The sequence below is a fragment of the Pelophylax lessonae genome (assembly GCF_965119305.1).
Source record: "Pelophylax lessonae genome assembly, chromosome: 2".
In the NCBI taxonomy this organism is placed as follows: Eukaryota; Metazoa; Chordata; class Amphibia; order Anura; family Ranidae; genus Pelophylax; species Pelophylax lessonae.
In genome coordinates, this window is record NC_138769.1 from 56747395 (window position 1) to 56766887 (window position 19493).

The 19493-nt window shown below is 46.5% G+C and overlaps 1 protein-coding gene across 1 annotated transcript in view; it reads left to right on the forward strand.

Annotated features, from left to right (window-relative positions):
- The window catches only part of GABRR3 (gamma-aminobutyric acid type A receptor subunit rho3), a gene marked incomplete at its 3' end in the record, with an annotated part of 124714 nt that overhangs the window by 73530 nt on the left and 31691 nt on the right, over positions 1–19493 (forward strand). The window contains exons 5-6 of the mRNA XM_082247197.1: positions 14908–14990; positions 18597–18737. Coding sequence (XP_082103323.1) covers positions 14908–14990; positions 18597–18737 — 224 coding nt within the window. The remainder of the gene's footprint in view (positions 1–14907; positions 14991–18596; positions 18738–19493) is intronic.

Below are 19493 nucleotides of genomic sequence, written 5' to 3' on the forward strand. Positions count from 1 at the left end.
GCGGCAAATTGACGCCCAAGATTTTTTTTCAGCAATTTTTTGTGTTATCAGTTTGTGGTGCATTATGTGCAGCATTTCCCCATCTCATACTGCCGTCTTTTCTACAAACTGATGAGTATGGGGAGGCGGAGCGTCTCCTCCTGAGAACCTGATCGTGTTGTGCACAATGACATCAGACATCAGCGCACTCCATCTCACACAGGGCAGGCTTGATCTTCTAGGGTGGTGCTCGTGGCAGACACAGGAGTGACTGGAGGACTAAGGACAGACAGTGGGTGTTTGGTGGACCGGTCTGGTGGTAAGGTATGGAAGAAGAACAGTATATATAATGTTTTCTAAAATTTATATTTATATAAAATAATGTCTGAGGGCCTTTTGGTGGGCGTGATTTATTTTTTTGGGGGGTGGGGGCAGCATTTCATTCTTGGACACAGGCAACACAATGTCTTGTGCCAGCCTTGCAACAAGTGTAGATGGGGCCTAATCAGTGTACCAGAAGACTGAGAGGAATCATCTCATATAGTTATTTGGATGCTGTTTATATATGGTAGAAATACAAGGCACAGTAACAGTTATATAAATGGTAGTACTGTACATATGTTTTAGACCATACAGTTCTTCAGGAAGAAAAAGTAATGTTTATGGGTAAGACAGTTTTCCAGCAGTGTTATGAAATACACTTACAGATCACAGAAGACAACAGGAGCACTTCCCTTGGAGGAGTTATGGCATTACTGTATTACACTTTGATCCTCAAATGTCCTTGCAGATATCCAACTGTCTCAGGATCCAAATCTAAACCTGGAACCTCTGCAGCTCTTCTCGCTGTGCCACCTACGATGTTGGAGGGCTACCTACCTAATTCATTGGACAACACTTGTATCTTGTTTCTAGTGAACCTTGAACTCTTTGCACCTTCCATCAACTTTCTATTTAAAGTGTTTGTTACCCAACATTTCATATTCCTGATATGTGCCTGCTGTACCATGTACTTATATCTTGTTATCTTTGTATTGCTTCCTTTGTGTAAAATACCTGGTGTTCCTGCCAGTCCCTCTGCTTTCCTATTAAAAACTGACCACACTAACCATGAAAAGAACACACCATGGTCAGTTGCTTGCTCCTTTGCATACTTAATGTTGTCCTTATTTTTGTTACCGTTCATTGTCGAATCCTGGCTTGTTTATCAACTATGCTTCTGCCGGATCCCATCCAGCCACTAATTGTTACTGACCTTTTGGCTTCTTTATCAAGTACCCTTCTACTTGTTCCCTAGCTGCCTCATCAGCTACCTGACCTCTGCATGCTCTGTTCCTGCTGTGGCAATCCAGAGGGCTGTGGCCTGGCATTAGCAGACAGCAAAACCTATCTCCACTTTCAGGAGCTTTGGTAAAGACCGGCTAGTGCTTAGGCCCCACGCCTTGGGTGAGCCCCTATCATCAGCTAGGTGGATCTGTTTATGTATTCATCCTGCTGACTTCTGTGTTAATTGCTCTACTGCTTCTGCCTCATAACCTGATCCCAGACCGCGACCGGCTTCCAGTGGCAGACTGTTCTGAGAAGCTAATAGGAGAGACACCCTTGTAATGTGAAACCTATTCTTAAAGCGGAGTTCCACCCTAAAATTATACTTACCTCCATCTTCTTGCTCCGGGTCACCTGAAAAACAAATGGATAATCGCAATTCTTTTTTTTTAACTTACCTTGTTTAGAAGAAAACATACTCACCTAACTTCCTCTTCCTCCCCTCGGCGGCCACGGCGATTCGTCACTTCCTGGCTTGCAATGATTCCTGGGAGCTGAACGTCATCGCTGCCAGGAATCAATGCGCCTGCACTGGCCCCAACGTCAGTTCCGGTGTAGGCGCCGTCATACCTTGCTAAACAGCTTCTGGGCATGCAGTGCAGCGTGGGACCGAGGAAGACGGAAGAGGACACAGAAGAGGATCGCGCTGGCTTCAAGCTGCCCACACCTGAGATGGCAGTGCTGGACAATACATTTTCAAGGTAAGTATTTCTTCTAAAAGGTAAGTGGAATGCACTAGCCCTGACTGTCCCGGGGGTATTTTTATTAAAAAAAACTTTCCCAGGGTGGAACTCCACTTTAACCTCTTCAACAGTACTTCTCCCTAATGATACTTCTATTTTCTCCCTATCCAGTGGGAGCTTTGTTCCTATCTTTTTTTTTCAAAACAGTGAGGTTTATTGAAACTTTTGGTACAATACAAAAATAGACTGTGCATTGAAACTTCGATCAGATTCATAACACACAGAAGTACAAAAAAAAATACAAATATACACAGTGATTAACACTTAGAAACAGAACAGACATAGTAAAAATAAGGCAGTAGTCAGTTACTTTCTTTCGGCCCAACACTCGAGCAGACAATATTAGGTCAATTGGGGCGGTCAGCATAAAATAGTTACCCACTGCACTACTGAGCTGTGTCAGGGCACTGCACCCACTTGTCCCAAATCTTGTTGAACTTCTGGGGGCACCCCCTATGTTTATATAAAAGTCTATGAAATGGGATGACACTATTAATTTCCTTAATCCACAATCCTAGAGTAGGAGGAGTAGGTCTCATCCACCGCCTGGCTATCAATTTACGCGCTATAAACAAAGTTTCCTGAAGAAATATGACAGTGGATTTGGGCATCTCTCCATCCGGATAGACCCCCAGGAGACACTCCTTAGGGGAGAGCTGTAGAGGAGACCCCATTTTGTCGTGCAGAAATGTGACTACCTGTTGCCATAGAGTCTGTAGTTGGGGACAACTCCACAATCGGTGAAAGAAGGAAGCATCAGGGTCTGCACACATAGGACAAGAGGGGACCAAGTCAGGGTGATATTTGGACAGTCTGAGCGGGGTGAGATAAGCCTGGTGTATTATAAAGGTCTGGGTAAGGCGATCCGACAGTTTTGGCGACACTCTGCGGCACGTCTCCAGGGCATCCTCCCATTCCTCATCCTCCATGGCCCCCACATTGCACTCCCAGCGGGTCTTAAGAGCATAAGCTAAAGTGGTCGAGGAAGGCGTGTGGAGCTCAGAGTAGAACATGGAAATGAGGTGACTGGGTTCTGTACTTTTAACAATCTCAAGGGTGGTGACCGATTCTATCTCAGGAGGGCCGTCAGGGAATTGAGATCTATAAGCATGGGAGAGCTGTAAGTATCTGTAGTGCATGGGGCCCTGGAGCGCAAACTGGTCTTGCAGGGTCTCGTAAGACCGCAGACCAGTGGTCGTGGAGATATGGCTAAGGAGGAGAATACCCCTCCCACTCCATATCGACAGGTCAGGGATGGAGAGGAACTCACGCAATGTACTATTATGCCACAGAGGGGTGAGTGTGTGGAACGGAGGGCACCGAAGCCTGGACGCTACCACCTCCCAGATCCGACAATAGTGATATAGGAGAGATCTGGGGCACAGGGGCTCCGGCGAGCCCCTGACGCCCCTAAGGATAACTAGGAGGGGGTCCCCGAGGGGATGAGCCCACCCAGGGCAGAGCAGGGTCAAGAAGCGTTCTCTATCCGTTTTATCAATGTGAAAGAACTGGGACAACTGAGCTGCCAGATAGTACAGATTAAAATCCGGCAGGGCCAACCCCCCTAGATTTGTAGGATTTTTGAGTTTGCGCCAGGAGATCTTGTGCCGGTTAGCACCCCAAACAAAGGTCTTGAGGAGTGATTCCATCTGCTTAAACAGCCTGAGTGGCAGATATATAGGAGAATGCCATACAACATAGAGAATTTTGGGAAGAAGAATCATTTTAATTAAATTGACCCTACCCATCACTCCCAGAGGTAATTTGGACCATACTTGAATTTTGGCCTTAAGCAGAGGGAACAAGGGTTGAACGTTATCTGGGACATAATCTGCTGAGCTAGCTGTCACCCAAATCCCTAAGTACTTAATGCGGGATACACACTGCAGGGCCGGGTTCGCGGGGGCGATCGCCTGCGGGCTCTCGTCAAGCGGGAGAATTTGTGACTTATCCCAGTTTATCTGAAAACCGGAGAACCGTCCGTACCGTTCAATTAAAGAAAGGGCTGTGAGCAGGGATTCTCGAGAGTCTTCCAAATATAACAAAGTGTCATCAGCATACATGCTGATTTTCTCCTCCAGCGGTCCCTTACGTAGGCCACGAATCCCGGGATGTGCTCTAATGGCCATCGTCAGGGGCTCCGCGGCCAGGGCATACAGCAGGGGGGAGAGGGGGCACCCCTGTCGAGTGCCACGGGATAAAGGGAAGGCGGTCGACTGCCAGCCGTTGGCCAGGACCCTAGCTACCGGGGCGCTATATAGAAGTTTGACCCACTTAATAAAATTAGGTCCAAAGCCGTATCGGTCCAGACAGGTCCATAGAAATGGCCACTCTACCGAGTCGAATGCTTTAGCCGTGTCCAAGGAGACCACCACCCTGCCGCCCATTCCGTCGTGTTGTGCCTGGAGATTCATAAATAACCGGCGAAGGTTAAATGAGGTGTTTCTCCCAGGCATGAACCCGGCCTGGTCCGAGTGTATGAGTGAAAGGATCACCTTGTTAAGACGGAGGGATAAAATTTTCGCAAGGATTTTAGTGTCTACTGGGAGCAAAGAGATGGGACGGTAAGACTCTGGGGCGTGCAAGTCCTTGCCCGGCTTGGGGATGAGCACAATTAGCGCCTCCCGCATAGAAGGGGGCAGGGCTGCATCCTTGAACAGAGATTGAAACAAAGCCAATAATTTAGGAGAAAGGAGTTCCGAATATTGGGAGAAGAATTCAATCGGGAGGCCGTCCAGGCCGGGGGCCTTAGATCTAGGGAACTCGGACACGGCTGCTGCAATCTCCTCCACAGAAATGGGTGCCTCGAGGGTCGCCAACTGGTCGGGTGTCAATGTGGGAAAGGCAATAGAGTCCAGAAAGTCATGCATGTCAGTGCAGTCAGCGGGGGCCCTAGAGGTGTAAAGTGTACTAAAAAATGATCGGAAACACTGTGTCACCGCAGCAGGATCGGTGATCTCATTACCCAGGTCATCCTTCAAAGTTATAACTACCGGGGGCCTATCCTCACAATGAACTAAATATGCGAGGAGTTTCCCCGCCCGCTCTCCATGTGCAAACAGATTCTGCTTCTGAAAAAACATCTTAGATTTCACCTTCTCATATTCAAGTTGGGAAAGGACTTTAGAGGTCAATTTATACTGGGATTCATGCGTCGGAGTCGGGTCCGCCATAAAGGCCTGTTCAGCTTCAAGCAGATTCGCCGTTGCCCTGGAGATCTCCTCAGCAGCCCGCGCTCTAACAGCTTTAATTTTGGAAATCATAGTGGATCTGGCGAACAGTTTAAATGCCTCCCACACTGCAGCCGGGGAGGCAGTGCCCTCATTATCAGAAAAGAATTGTGTCCAGGTCCCCTCAATGTCGTTACCATCAGACACCAAGGGGAGCCAGGCGGGATTCAGGCGCCAGGCCGGGGGAGGTCTATTGCAGGGCAAGGACAACAGTATCCAATAAGGGCAGTGATCAGACAGAGTCCGTGGGGCGAAGCCTGCCGCCAGTAACCTGGGGAGCAGGGTTCGAGACATCAATATCAGATCAATGCGTGACATAGAATGGTGTGCAGCCGAGAAACAGGAGTACGCACGCAGAGCGGGGTACTTGCTGCGCCAGGAGTCGGTCAAACCAAAGCTCTCCACCAATCGGGAGAACCTGGTCGGGGACGACCCCGGCGGCGCCTGAGAGGCGCCACCGGATCTATCCAGACCCGAGTCCAGCACATTGTTAAAGTCGCCCAGCCAGATCACCGGGGCCCCCGGGCATTGTGCCATAAACGCCAATCCCTCCATTATAACCACAGCAGAGTAAGGGGGGGCACATAGAAAGCCATCAGAAGCATCAATTCCCCATAGACTGACGTTGTAAGGAAGACATATCTACCCATTGGGTCAACCTGAGATCCTAGGAGCTGGAAATGCACCGATTTGGCCAACAGAAGCGCCACACCCCTGGAGTGCGAGCTATATGCAGAGTGATGTACCCAGCCAACCCAAGGCCGTTTGAGAGACTGCTGTACGCGGCCCTCCAAATGTGTCTCCACCAGTACTATAATGTCAGCCCGGACACGGCGTAGGACATTAAAGACAGCCGTCCGTTTAATCTTATCGCGCATACCCCTGACATTCCACGTCAACAATTTCAATGCGGCCATGGCAGGGGTAATACGGAGCGCGGAGCGGAGGCTCCCAGGATCTCAGGCAATAAGGCCACAGAACTAACAATTCCACGGTCATACACTAACATTAATAAACGGCAGTAAAAGAGCAGGCAGTTATTACTTGAGGTCAATGTGCATAGAACAGAAACAGTATAGAGATTGTACCAATTATAAACTGTAAACAATGGTAATACCCCAAACCCCCCTCCCTGCCCTGCACCAACCCCAACTTGTGCGGGCATGTTCCCAAACAAGTGCCTCAACCAGAACAGGCCCACATGCGACTGGTAAAAAGCAAGATCAGGAGGCCAGGGACCCCCAGGATAATCAACAAAAATACAGCAAAATACAACTAGGACAAACAAGGGGGCCCGGAGGCCCAGGTCCAGCAAAAGTCGCAGGGGGCAACAGGGGAGTTGGGCACAAACACACGCCTGAGCGGGTGTAGGGGGCGAAAACCAACAGGTGTATCGCTGGGTAGCAAAACCTATGGGCAGGTGGAAATCCATAGGAAGAGAACAGAAAAATCAGTTCCATCTGTGGAGCTAGGGCGCTCCGCCGGTCAAACACAGGAGCAGTGGGTCAGGGAAATGAGGGGGGGGGGGGAAAGGGGGGTACAAAGTCTTGAGTTCCGCAGGATCTACAACCCCCCCCCACCTCAGCAGCAGCACAAGGCACAGGCAAACAGGGAGAAAGTGTCATGAAGTCGCCAGGGCAAGGTGGTCAGGCTCTAGCTTCCAGTCCTTCTAGCCAGGAGATGGCGGCTTCCGGATCCTCAAAGAAGTGGGCTCGGTCCTCACCCTCCACTCTAAGACGGGCCGGGTACAACATAGAGTATTTGATATTCTTGATACGCAGCCTGCATATGACCTCCAAAAAGCTCTTGCGGCGCCTCTGGACCTCAGCAGAGAAGTCGGGGAAAATCGCTATTTTGTGATTTCCAAATGGAATGTTCCCCTTAACTCTGGCCAGGCGCAATATGGCATCTCTGTCCCGATAGTTCAGGAATTTAGCGATGAATGTGCGGGGGGGTGCACCCTGAGGGGGGGGACGCCCCGAGAGGCGATGTGCACGTTCCACAACAAAAGTGGGTGAAAAGGATTCTCTGCCATATGTTTGAGTGAGCAATTGTTCCAAATAAGATGAGGGGTCTGCACCTTCAGAGCCCTCCGGGAGGCCAATGAACCGCAAGTTACAGCGGTGCAGCCTATTCTCCATGTCATCTTGTTTTTGAAGGATAAGGTGTACTTGTTGCTGCAGCCTGTCTGAGGAGCTTTGCAATGGGGGGAGGGAGTCCTCCACCTCGCTGATTCTGTGTTCAGCCTCACCAACTCTGTCCCTTAGCTTCTGCATATCCTGACGCATCAGTGATATATCTACCTTCACCTCCTCGATTTTAGTCGTCAGCATGGTCTGGCAGGTGGCAATCGCTTCCAATACCTTGGATGTAGCAGGGCTCTCCAGCTCCTCCACCACGAGCGACGGGCCGGCGCCATCTTGGATCGGGGCCTCCTTCTCCAGCCTCCGGAATGCAGCCAGTTTTGCCGCAGCTTCCGAGCCTTTCTTCGGCGGACACATGCGGAGGTCAGTGCCGCGGGTGTGCGGGAGGTGAAGGGAGGATTATCGTGCCCGGAGGGCTGCAGGATTAGCGGTAAAGGAGATCGGTCCGGCGGAGCTCCTCTCACACACGTCCTCTCACATGCTGCGCCAGGCCACGCCCCTTTGTTCCTATCTTACACTCACACTACGGCCACAGTGAATGACGCAGAATCTCTATTTAAGGAATTTTAAATTTACAATGGCCTCCAAATTTGTTATTTCTGTAAGATATACTGTCCTCCCTAAGATGGCTGCATGGAGCTCATAGTAGGGGACAAATTAGTCCTCAAAGGTCTTTTGCCAGCCAGAAGAAATGGCACAGTACCACCTTCAGGTTGGTGGATGTATTGCAGCTCAGCACCTGCCTAATTTTTACCCTATTCTCAGCAATCGCTATAAATATACTTTTATCGCGCTGTCACCAGCAGCTGAGACAGAAAGCAAATTGCTCCAACTGTGATTTTCTTGTGTTTGCTGCTTTGATCCCATCTGAATAAGAGGAAATGTTTATATTTTTTTTCCTTTGAACTTAATGACTCACTGGTCACTAGCAAGATATTCCCAATATATTTATCATTTCAAGAACAAAACTAAAAGTACAAACAAGCAGTATATTTTTTAATGTGTAGCTTAAAACCTGTAATGGCGCACTTTAACATCATTGATTAGAAAAGTGGCTGTTGACACAAAATATACATCCACCATCTATATTATCCTCAGATTACCCAGGAGGTCCATGAGCACTGCTATTAAAATCCTGTTTAATCCCACGGTGGGATAGCCCCCACAAAGACAGCTTATTATATTAAATGTTATATCCTTGCAGGAAAATGCACCAGCTGTCCACTTCTAATTTTTCTGCTTTAATAAACACGAAAAACAACTGCTTGAAGTATGCCAACCAGTATACACTGCTCTATAAAATACTCAGACTGCGTTGAAGATGTATGGTGCTGTCATAGATCTGTCTTTATACCTTATGTTTAGTCATTATTCGAAAATCTATTCACATTTAGAAGTTTGACAATGAGAAAGTACCACTAAGAAAGAAATCTGATCTAGTGCTAGTCATCCAATGCCTTATAAATAAGATGTGATATGCTGGGCTCAGTGAGACTTTAGAGCTGAATACAGCTGTATACATAATCATACTTCCCAATTTCGTTAGTTTGGAAAGAGGGATACATTCTAACAAGCAATCAGTGCCGGGAAAACATCACCCAGTGCCCAGGGTGAAGATGGCAAACCTCACCTCCCCCCCTACCCCCCATAAAATTATGTAATATTTACTGTAAAAGTTTAAAATTGGTGCACAAATATGGACAATATCCCTGTGTCAGCAGTGTTGGTGAGAGTTAAAATGGCGCTGTGTCAGTGAGAATCTCACACTTGGGCAACAAGCTTAAATGCGCTGTTGGCTTTAACAGTAACCATGGCAGACCCACATCAGGCCCAATGCCTGGAAATACTGCTACATATGCATAATACACTTTTCCAATATTGGTGCCCTGCCTCATTGTTGATAACTGATATAATAGGAAATGTACCCACCCTTTAGGAGCCTGCCTCTGTTATAGTATTTGCTTTTAGGTGATTACTATAATTGTGAATGCTGAGAGGATGGGACCAGGTGGGCCATTTACAAATGACAGTAGTCACATGACCTATGCAAGCATTAGATAAACTGCCACTCCTCCATTACTAGGTCAACAATGCAATTATCTTTATAATGTAGACATTTAGGAAGACAACTACAACTAATCATCACAGTAGCTGGTCATATCTTCAGGAACTTTATAACTGTCCCAATAGTAAACTTGTAAAGACCAGCAATTTGCTTCTGAAGCACAGCGGTTAAATAGAATCTCATTTTTATTAAACTTTTTAAATATGTCCTCCAGGAACTTGCTGGCCTTATAAAAGTCAAAAACATTGTTTTTTCTTCAAACGGCAATCTGTTTAGGTGGTAGTCACTTAATTTAAAGAAGTGTGGGAATTAAAAAAAATAAGCACACATACTTACCTACCTGCTGCAGTATTGATCTGATGCTGCAAGCTGTCCCCTGCTGGTACAAAGCCCGAGAACTGAGTAATCACATTACCTCTGATCACTCAGTTCTGAGCACAGGATCTGTAGGTCACCACTCTCTGCTCTGCCCCTCCAGTGCTCATTGGAGCGCCAGGCAGGAGAGGGGGTGGGAGTGCCTAGCTCAGGCTTTTAGTGGCGCGCTGAGAGGCTGAGTGAATCTGGGTGGATCCTGGCATTATTATTAGGATCCCTTCAGATCCTGAAGTGGCTCTGTGACGTGAGCCGACAGCTGGTTTTAACCCACTGGTCACACGAGAGCAGAACTAAGTGAACTTCTCATGTGGGTCACAGGAGTCCACTTAGTTCTGGTCTCCTGTGACCTTCATTAGAAGTATGACCAAAAGAGCAGTGGCCATACTTCTCTTTTAAGCTTTTTAGTTGATCAAATATCAGCCATATTGTATCACATGCATCATGTACTGCATTCTCAAAGTGATTTTACCATCACATTATAAATATAATACAGGATAGCACCAATGGCTTGCTTGAGAGAGCTTACAATCTAATAAGATGGTTTATGTTTAGTAAATGCAGGCTAAATTATGTGTAAGTGAAAGCCTAGCAAGTATATATTACCTGTTAGGGTCCATGTACACGGGACGCTGGAAATTGCCGTTTAGGAGCAGTTGGGCGTTTTTTTCAGAAGCCCCTGAATGCAGCTCCATGTTATCTTATCTGTCCATGTATACATGGTCGTTTACAGTTATTTGTAGGCAGTTGCGTTCAGGGACTTTTTTTAGAACGCAATTATTTGCGTTTGAACGTGTGTTTCCCGGCGTTTCAAACGCAGAAACGCGGCCGAACGTGACTAAACGTGACTGAACGTGATGAACCTATGTTCAGCCACGTTATACGTTTTTTTTCTTCCATTCAAAATCAATGGTTCCCTATGGGAGCCTATTGATTTGAATAGAGGTCGCACCGCGAGTCGGATCCGACTTGCGGCGCGACCTGCACTGTGAGAATCTTGAGGGGGAACTCCACACCAAAAATGGGAAAAAAACTGTGTGGGGGTCCCCCCCAGGTTCCAAACCAGGCCCTTCGGGTCCAGTATGGAATTTGAGGGTAGCCCCACACCGAAAAAACGGCGTGGGGTCCCCCCCAAAATCCATACCAGACCCTTATCCGAGCATGCAGCCCGGCAGGCCAGGAAAGGGGAGGGGACGAGCGAGCGGCCCCACCCCCCCTGGACCACACCAGGCTACATGCCCTCAACATGGGGGGGTGTTGGTGCTTTGGGGCAGGGGGAGCTCTGCACCCCCCACCTCAAAGCACCTTGCCCCCATGTTGATGAGGACAAGGGCCTCATCCCCACAACCCTGACCGGTGGTTGTGGGGGTCTGCGGGCAGGGGGCTCATCGGAATCTGGAAGCCTCCTTTAACAAGGGGGCCCCCCAGATCCTGGACCCCTCCCTATGTGAATGGGTATGGGGTACACTGTACCCCTACTCATTCACCACATAAAAGGCAGTGTATGGAAATAACGACATGAGACGTTTTGGAAAGTTTATTAAAAATCTTCATCCGGCTCTTCTTGTCTTCTCCTCTCCGGGGTCTTCTGCTCTTTTGCTGTCCGCTCTTCTTGTCTTCTCCTCTCCGGGGTCTTCTGCTGTCCGCTCTTCTTGTGTTCTTCTCTCCAGAGTCTTCTGCTCTTTTGCTGTCCCTTCTTCTGCTGTCCTCTCTTCTTTTCTTCTCCTCTTCGGTCTTCTGCTCTTTTGCTGTCGGCTCTTCTTCCTCCGGTCCTCCTCCTCCGACGTCTCCGGTAATTATGCCGGTCTCAGGTCTCTGCAGCTTATTATATAGCCATTAGGGGCGTGGCCCCGATGACGTCATCGGGAGGCCCCCGCCCCCTCGTGTCACAGAAAGAAATCACAGTGTTCCTTCTGGAAATCTATTTTATCTCCCAGGAAGGTTCGAGGTATCTGTGTTGAGGCATTATCCTGGGCCAGCATCTACATCCTAGATTGAGATGCACTCATGTCACTCTTGATGTCTCCGTTCTTGGCTGGGTGTCTCTTTGTAACTTGTTACAAAATTAGTGTATAAAATTTGTGAGTGATTACTGTGTGAGGGGAGACTGAGCAAATGCTTCTGCTTTTCTGAAAGAGACTTGTAGGCAAGTTGCCTACAGTATTAATTTGTAAAATTATAAAACATATGCTGCACTAATATGAACAGATGTGAAATATTCTTCAACTAAGAATGTTAGCTGGCGCATGCTGGAGGGTCTTCTCTCTGTTTCCGCACATTGGCACTAACTAGTCATCTGTGGTGCTGTCTGAGGGGCTCTAAGTGTCCATCCATGTGAGACTTTGGATCATATTATCTGCTGACAGAGCATGTTTTGACTTGAGAGTCGCATACATTGTGGTAGGTGCATATTTGTGCTTTGGTGGAAGGAACACTTGGGTGTTTGACGTGTGTTGAAGAGCATTATCTTTCAAAAGATAGTGGATACTGATTTACTTTTTGCATAGACTTCAATTTAACGTTGGACTTTATTTAGTTTAAGAATATTTAACATTCGTTCATATTAGTGCAGCATATGTTTTATATTTTTACAAGTGTATGGTATCTTTTAAATGCTGTTGTTTCATCTTTCAGATTGTTTTGGTACACCTTTTGCGTGATAATATTTTGTTTTAATTTACAGTATTCATTTAGCTAGGCTTGTGTGGCTGCCCAGGCTAGGGGGGGAAGATTAATACTGCTTTTCCATTACCTGCTCACATTCGTGGGCTTTTTTGGGGTCTGGCTTCCTTTCCTGTGATACAGAAAAGGAAGAGGTTTGGGTCCCAAGAGAGCGCTGAGTAGCAGACTAAGAACAGGAATCTTGCAGGACTTGCTGAAAACTGTAGTTCATCTACAAAGCACCCATCCTCTCAGAATACACCCAAGACATGGTCCTCTCCAGTCAAGTAGTGCCAGTTATGAATTTAACTCATAAGGACTTTACCTGTGCAGGTATGCTGGGGCAGCCGCTGTATGAGTTAAGTGGGGAAAGGACATTTTGCCATGTTATGTATGCCATCCTGAACTTCCAGTAAAAGTTGTTTAACTGCACAAAGCCTGGTCTGAAGTTACTTAAGGGGTGCATATGAGGTCCTGGCACTCATTAAGGGATTCTGAGTCTACAACACCATGCTAGGGTTACTTGTAACATTGCAACAACAAAAGGTTAAACTGCAATTAGTCATCGGTGTGGTACCTGGTTAGGTGAGAGGTCCTCCAGTAGCGAGGGGGTTAAGGCATTGGACCTAGACCTAGCAGTCTGTCTCCATCGGTCTCCGTGGGAGCGGATTAGTATTACAGAGATCTAAAGCGTGATCACTAGGTATGGAGAGACAAGAGTTAAGTTGAGCACATACGAGGTCCACACAATGTGCTTGACTGGACCCCATTCTGTTACTGGGAGTGAGGTAACAGAGGTACCCTGACTGCTGGACTGGGCAAAGGCTCTGCGTGTCCCTCCTAATGCAACACATACACCTGTTCAAGTGTTTAGAACAAGGGACAGTATCTTCCTAAGAACTGGCTCATCTCTGAGTTGGGGGACTATCTTAATGTTTGACTTTTACATGACCGGGGCCCTTTCCTGGTCCTGGGCATTGGTGAGCAAGGTTTCACCTCTGTGCTAGAATGAGTGACCCTGTTGATCACCTGGCTTAGCCCACAAGAACCCACCCCAGAGTAGGCCTCCTATGTGATCCACACTTGGCGCCCTATGAGTTAATGGGAAACATATGGAGGAGGTGCCATCCGCCTACTGCAATAGGCACCTACCCTTACAGACTGATGATGACATTTTCCAAGATTGCACCTTTCAAGCCTTGGCACAGTCACTTGGAGTTCAAGGATTCCCGAGCAAGTTGTTATTTGAATACATTAGTTCCCTAAAGGCATTTCTGAAGTGAGACTTTCTGCAGCAATGGGCACATACTGAATGCTTATGCTGTCATTTAATTGCTGCTGGTACCTTGGATATTTGGATTTAGACATATGTTTACGTTAAAGCAGGATTAAACCCAAAAGCAAACCTTTATTATATTACAGCTTACCAATTCTTAGATGTGATGGCTGCATTCATTTTCTTTCTAAGCTCTTTCATCTGTTTATTCAGCCAGTGAGTCTATTGTTTATCAAAAGAACAAGCGCTCTTCCAGTTTTATCAGTTTAGGAATGGGACAAACCATTTAACACTGGCAGGGGTTCAGCTTTTATTTATTTACTAAAAACCTTTATCCTAAAGGGAAAAAAAACTGTTAGCTATACCTTATTATAAAGTGTGAGCTGGAGTTTGGCTTCAATTTGTTAGTGTAATTAATTCTGCTAGTACATCTTACACTCCCCTCCCCCAGACTGACAATGCTGCTGTGCAAAGGTGCCCCTGTTCTCCTTCATTCAGAGTGGGGGGCAGTCTAATACAGGTAATGTGTTACTGGGACGATCACCAGGTAAAAACAGAGGGAAAAAGCCTAAAGAAAAAAAAAAGAAAACTAATGCAGCCACCACATCTAATAATTGGTAAACTGCAATATAATACCTTTTTGGTTTGGGTTTAATACCGCTTCAAATGTTTCTACAGCATCTTTAAATTCTGTTGGAGTACTTGTGCTGTAGGATTGACAAACCACTCAGGATTTTGTGGGCTGGATAAGGCAGTATTACATGTTATTGATTTGAAATCCAGCCATTCAATGCTTGGATGCATTCAATGCTCGGGAGGTAGAAGTTGTAGTGAAGCAGTAGTTGCAATTTAGAGTAGCCAACGTCATGATTGAGATAAATATTTTTGGAGGGGGTCAGGCTGACATTTTTGAATAGGTGATAGCATGGGGAATTGTTTATTTTAGGTCTGCTTTAAGTTGCTGAAGCATACTTATATACGAAATAAGTTGTTTATGGTTTTTATTCATGGTTAATTTTCTCCCCCCCCCCCCCCCCCCATCAAACACTTTGGAATTAGCGGTGAGCCTACTGTATTTCAAATTATTTACATGTTCCTTTTGATTTTTCAGGATAACAGTCTCTGCTATGTGCTTCATGGACTTCAGCAGATTTCCTCTAGACACACAGAACTGCTCCTTGGAACTGGAAAGTTGTAAGTAGGTTTGTTCATTGCTTGTAGAGCTACCCCCCTAGGTGCCGCTGGTCAGAATGGGCCCTCTGTTTTTTGAATTGACATTCTCAAAAACTTGAACCCCTCTGAACCACTAGGTTAAGTGCATAAGCACGCAATATTACAGAAAATCACTAAAAGGACACTTGGTATCCATAAATTGGACTACGTCAAAGGAGTAGGCACTGAACCTGTTAGTAAAAGCAAATTTGCTTGATTGTCACACAGTGTAGATAGTAATAAAAAAAAAAGCATAAAGATTAGTTGGCAATAGTAATCACACAATTGTATGCAGCAGGTTTTCCAGGCCTGTGGCCTGATGTGGGTCTGCCATCGGTACCGGCCACCCCTCCAGCCCCCGTGAGCTGCGGCCCTGGGTGCGAGCACCGAGACACTGACAACTCCGGCATCTTTGTTTTGTTGTTTTATTGCATTTAAAGGGATGAGAGAAGGGAATGAGTGGGATACTCCTTTAGGCTCAACTAAATACAATTGTGGGACTTTCTGGCAGAAATGCCTGTTAGCACTGTCTTGACACCAGCCGACGCTAGCCAACGCTTCCTGACGCTTGAACACTGTATAATAACTGAAACTGTGCTGAATCCTCGAGTTTAGTCCAGGACTGTAGAACTGCTTGACTTGTAACACTGCAATAGCTCAGAGTCACTGAATGGCTCCCTCCAGCACTGCACTGGCTGAGAAAGCTCCTTGTAAGTTCCTGTACTGCTGCAACTCTCAACTGGCACACTTCACACTGTGCACTGACACTTCAGGGCCCAAACCACAGGTGCCCCCTTTAAACTTTAAGCTCTTCAGGGTCCACTGTCTATGTACCCCCTCTGTCACTTCAGCGTCCTCAACCTAGGTACCCCCTTTCACCACTAGCTGGCAATGGAACCCGGAACCTCTTCCTGAGTGGTCCCCTCTAACTTCAGGCAGACCCCCCAAGGGCAATCCTCAGTACTCCCGACCTGTGTAGGCTTTCCTGGGACTGGACCCCTCTGACTCTCCGCAGGTTCTCGGCACACCGGATCCCCTCAGCTTAGCTCAGCACTTTCTGGATCTGCAGGAGACAACCTGAGATCCTCCTCCTCAGACAGGAGGAGAGACAGCCGTTCTCTCCCTCCTGGGACTCTGCTCCCGCCAAAGACATTGTGTCATGTGCAACCCCCAAACTTATACCCATTTATACCCATTTATTACTAATCATACCCACACTGGTGAGATTCTCTCTGTGCTTCCTCTTCTGAGATAAGCGATGAGTAGAGCTGGTATTTAGTGAGCTTGAGTAAAATAAATGAAGCAGCCAGAAATGTTGAGCAGTCTAAAAGTTTAAGAGGTTCTCCAGTAAAAACTGGATTTTTGTAAAAACTTACCGTAAAATCCTTTTCTCTGAAGTTCATTGACAGACACAGCTTTGCTTAATCATAGACTAAAGGGTTATGCTCCTCCTACTAGGGATAGGTACTAGGCGGAAAAAAGGCTTGTCCACGCCTATAGGGGCTGTCCCAGCAAGCATCACCCCTCAGGCTCTGCTGTACTCAAACAGTTGTGTTGCAAGCAGTGACAGAAAAATACCCCATAACTCAAAAGTAGAGGGGCGGGTGCTGAGTCTGTCGAACTTCAGAGAACAGGATTTTACAGTAAGTTCTTACAAAAATCCAGTTTTCTCTATCGTTCATCGACAGATGCAGCTCTGCTTAATCATAGACTATAGGGATGTCCCAAAGTAGTAAAAACATGAGGGGTTGGAATAAGACAGGAACTAAAAACCTGAATGCCCCAATGGCAAAACATAGCCAACCAGGTAAAACAGAGCTCAACCAGAAACAACAGGAGCTCCCCCCGGAAACAACGAACCCTCAAAGAGAAACCAAAAAAAGGGGGTTCCCTCTTATAATGCAGCCTGCGAAACCTAGCGACCAAAAGAAGCATCCACTGATGCCAGCACATCTACCTTGTAGAATTTTGTAACGGTATGCACAGACAACCAAGTTGCCACCTTGCAAACTTGTAGCACCTGCACTGGAAAAAGAGGAATCTGACCCTTCAGTGAATAGGCCTGTACCACCGTCTGTCTGATCCATCTGGAAAAGGTTGCAGCAGACGCAGCCAATCCCTTACGAGGTCCATCTGTAAGGACAAAAAGAGCATCCGATTTTCTAAAGGACATAGTGGTCTCTAAGTAAACCCTGATAGCCTGAACCACATCCAAAGAATGTAAAGCATACTCCTTAGGATGCTGAGGTTTAGGCCAAAGGGAAGGCAGTACAATGTCTTCATTTAAATGAAAATCAGAAACCGCCTTAGGAAGGAACGACTGATTAGGTCGAAGTACCACCTTATCTCTGTGAGCCACCAGATAAGGAGAGCGGCAAGACAATGCCTCCAATTGAGATACTCTGCAGGCAGAAGTGATTGCCACCAAGAAGGCAACCTTCTGAGACAAAGCAAGCAGCGAAATCTCCCATATTTTCTCAAAAGGGGGCTTTTGAAAAACAGACAGCGCCAAATTGAGATCCCATGGCTGTAACAGGATAGCCGCAGAGGTGCCAAATGGCGCACGCCTTGAATAAACGTCCGAATAAGGGCGTGCGTGGCTAATAGGCGTTGAAAATAGATAGCCAAAGCTGAAACTTGGCCTTTGATAGTACCCAAGGCCAACCGCTGTTCAACCCCTTTCTGTAGAAAAGCCAAAACCCTGGCGATAGAAAGCAAGCAAGGGTGCACTTTCAGCGATTCGCAATTTGAAACATACGATTTCCACAATGCGATGATAAATCTTTCGAGAAGTCGACTTCCTAGCATTCAAGAGAGTGGGTATTACAGACTCAGAGAGACCCCTATCTCTCGACACCTGACTTTCAACGGCCATGCCGTTAAAGCCAGCGACTATAAAGCAGGATGGAAGATTGGATTCTTGAAACAACAGATCTTCCCTGAGAGGAAACCTCCAAGGGGTACTGCTGACAATCTTTCCCTGTTACAGCTAAGACCGAAGTTCCAGCAGGGAACTAGGTCCTATCCCTCTCACTAGGCAGTACAAACTGTTTGAGTACAGCAGAGCCTAAGGGGTTATGCTTGCTGGGACAGCTCCTTAAAGCGTGAACAACCCTTTTTTCAAACTAGTGCCTATCCATAGTAGGAGGAGCACAAACCTATAGTCTATGATTAAGCAGAGCTGCGTCTGTCGATGAACGATAGAGAAAATAGATTTTTTCACGTATTCACAGATTGGACTGTTCCATGATTTACAACTCTGAGCCTATTACATTCCACATGAGAGCTGACAAGTGTTTGATCCTTTATCAGTGAATGGGACAGAGAAGATGGGCTGGTTGGTGCAGGAGGCAGTGTAATGATAGAAATAGAGGTAGCTATTGCAGAACCCACCCAAACCAACGGCTCATCTCTGCAGACCTAACAATGGCAATGTGAATATAAAATGGAAGGCTTCCTTATTTCCATGAATTAGTAGTGTGGCAGAGTTAATGTTAGTTTATATTTCAATTACTGTAAGCCATCCAGAAGCTTTTGCTTCTAAAAAGTTATTTTCAGAATTGTCATTCGTCTTTTGATTTCAACCAGATGCCTATAATGAAGATGACCTAATGCTGTATTGGAAGCATGGAAATGAGTCTCTGAAAACTGATGAACACATTGCTCTATCCCAGTTTTTCATTGAAGAGTTCAGTGCTTCTAGTGGACTGGCATTATACAGTAGCACAGGTAATCATTGATAAATATTGTTTATTTAGATCCTGTGACTTCCATCATCTGTCTGAACAGTTCCAAAAATTCCTAGATCAAATGGCAAGAAGAATAAAATAGGTGACACTTCTCGACTATGCGTATACCAACATTCCATCAGTCTTAAGCTAAAATTGCTGCCTGAGATGTCTCCAATTATTTACTTATCCAAAAAAGCCTATTCTGTGCCTTGCCTGAGATTATGTTTATTTTGCTATGGATTCCTTAGCTTCTCTGAAGAAGTAAACCGCTGTTACCCCTCAACACCCTCTCCATTGAGAGTGCTTTATTGGGCGGCAAGGAGCTCTTATTGGATAGGGGCCAGCTGGTGAACATGGCCAAGAACACCGATATTGGAGGCAGAGCTTATGCACTGAATTTAGTAGTCAGGGACCACATCACAAGCCAGCACTTTTAGTCAGAATAGAAGAAAAGTTCAGCTTAAACTGCACCAGGACCAGGGATGTCTTTAAAATTGATTGGACCCATAGCTAACATTTTCTTGGGCTCTTTTGGGCCCATCAACTATTTGAGAACTGTGCAGGCTCAAGGGGAAGCTGTCTTGGACCCTACAACAGTGACTGGGCCCAGGGCAGCTGCCCCTTTTGCCCTGTGTTAAAGACAGCCCTGACCAGTACCAATAACTTTTCATGCACTTTTGACCAAAAGCCATCTTCTCAGCCCCTGTAACAATCCTGAGTGTCTTGGCATATCTGTATGAACAGCTGCTAATAT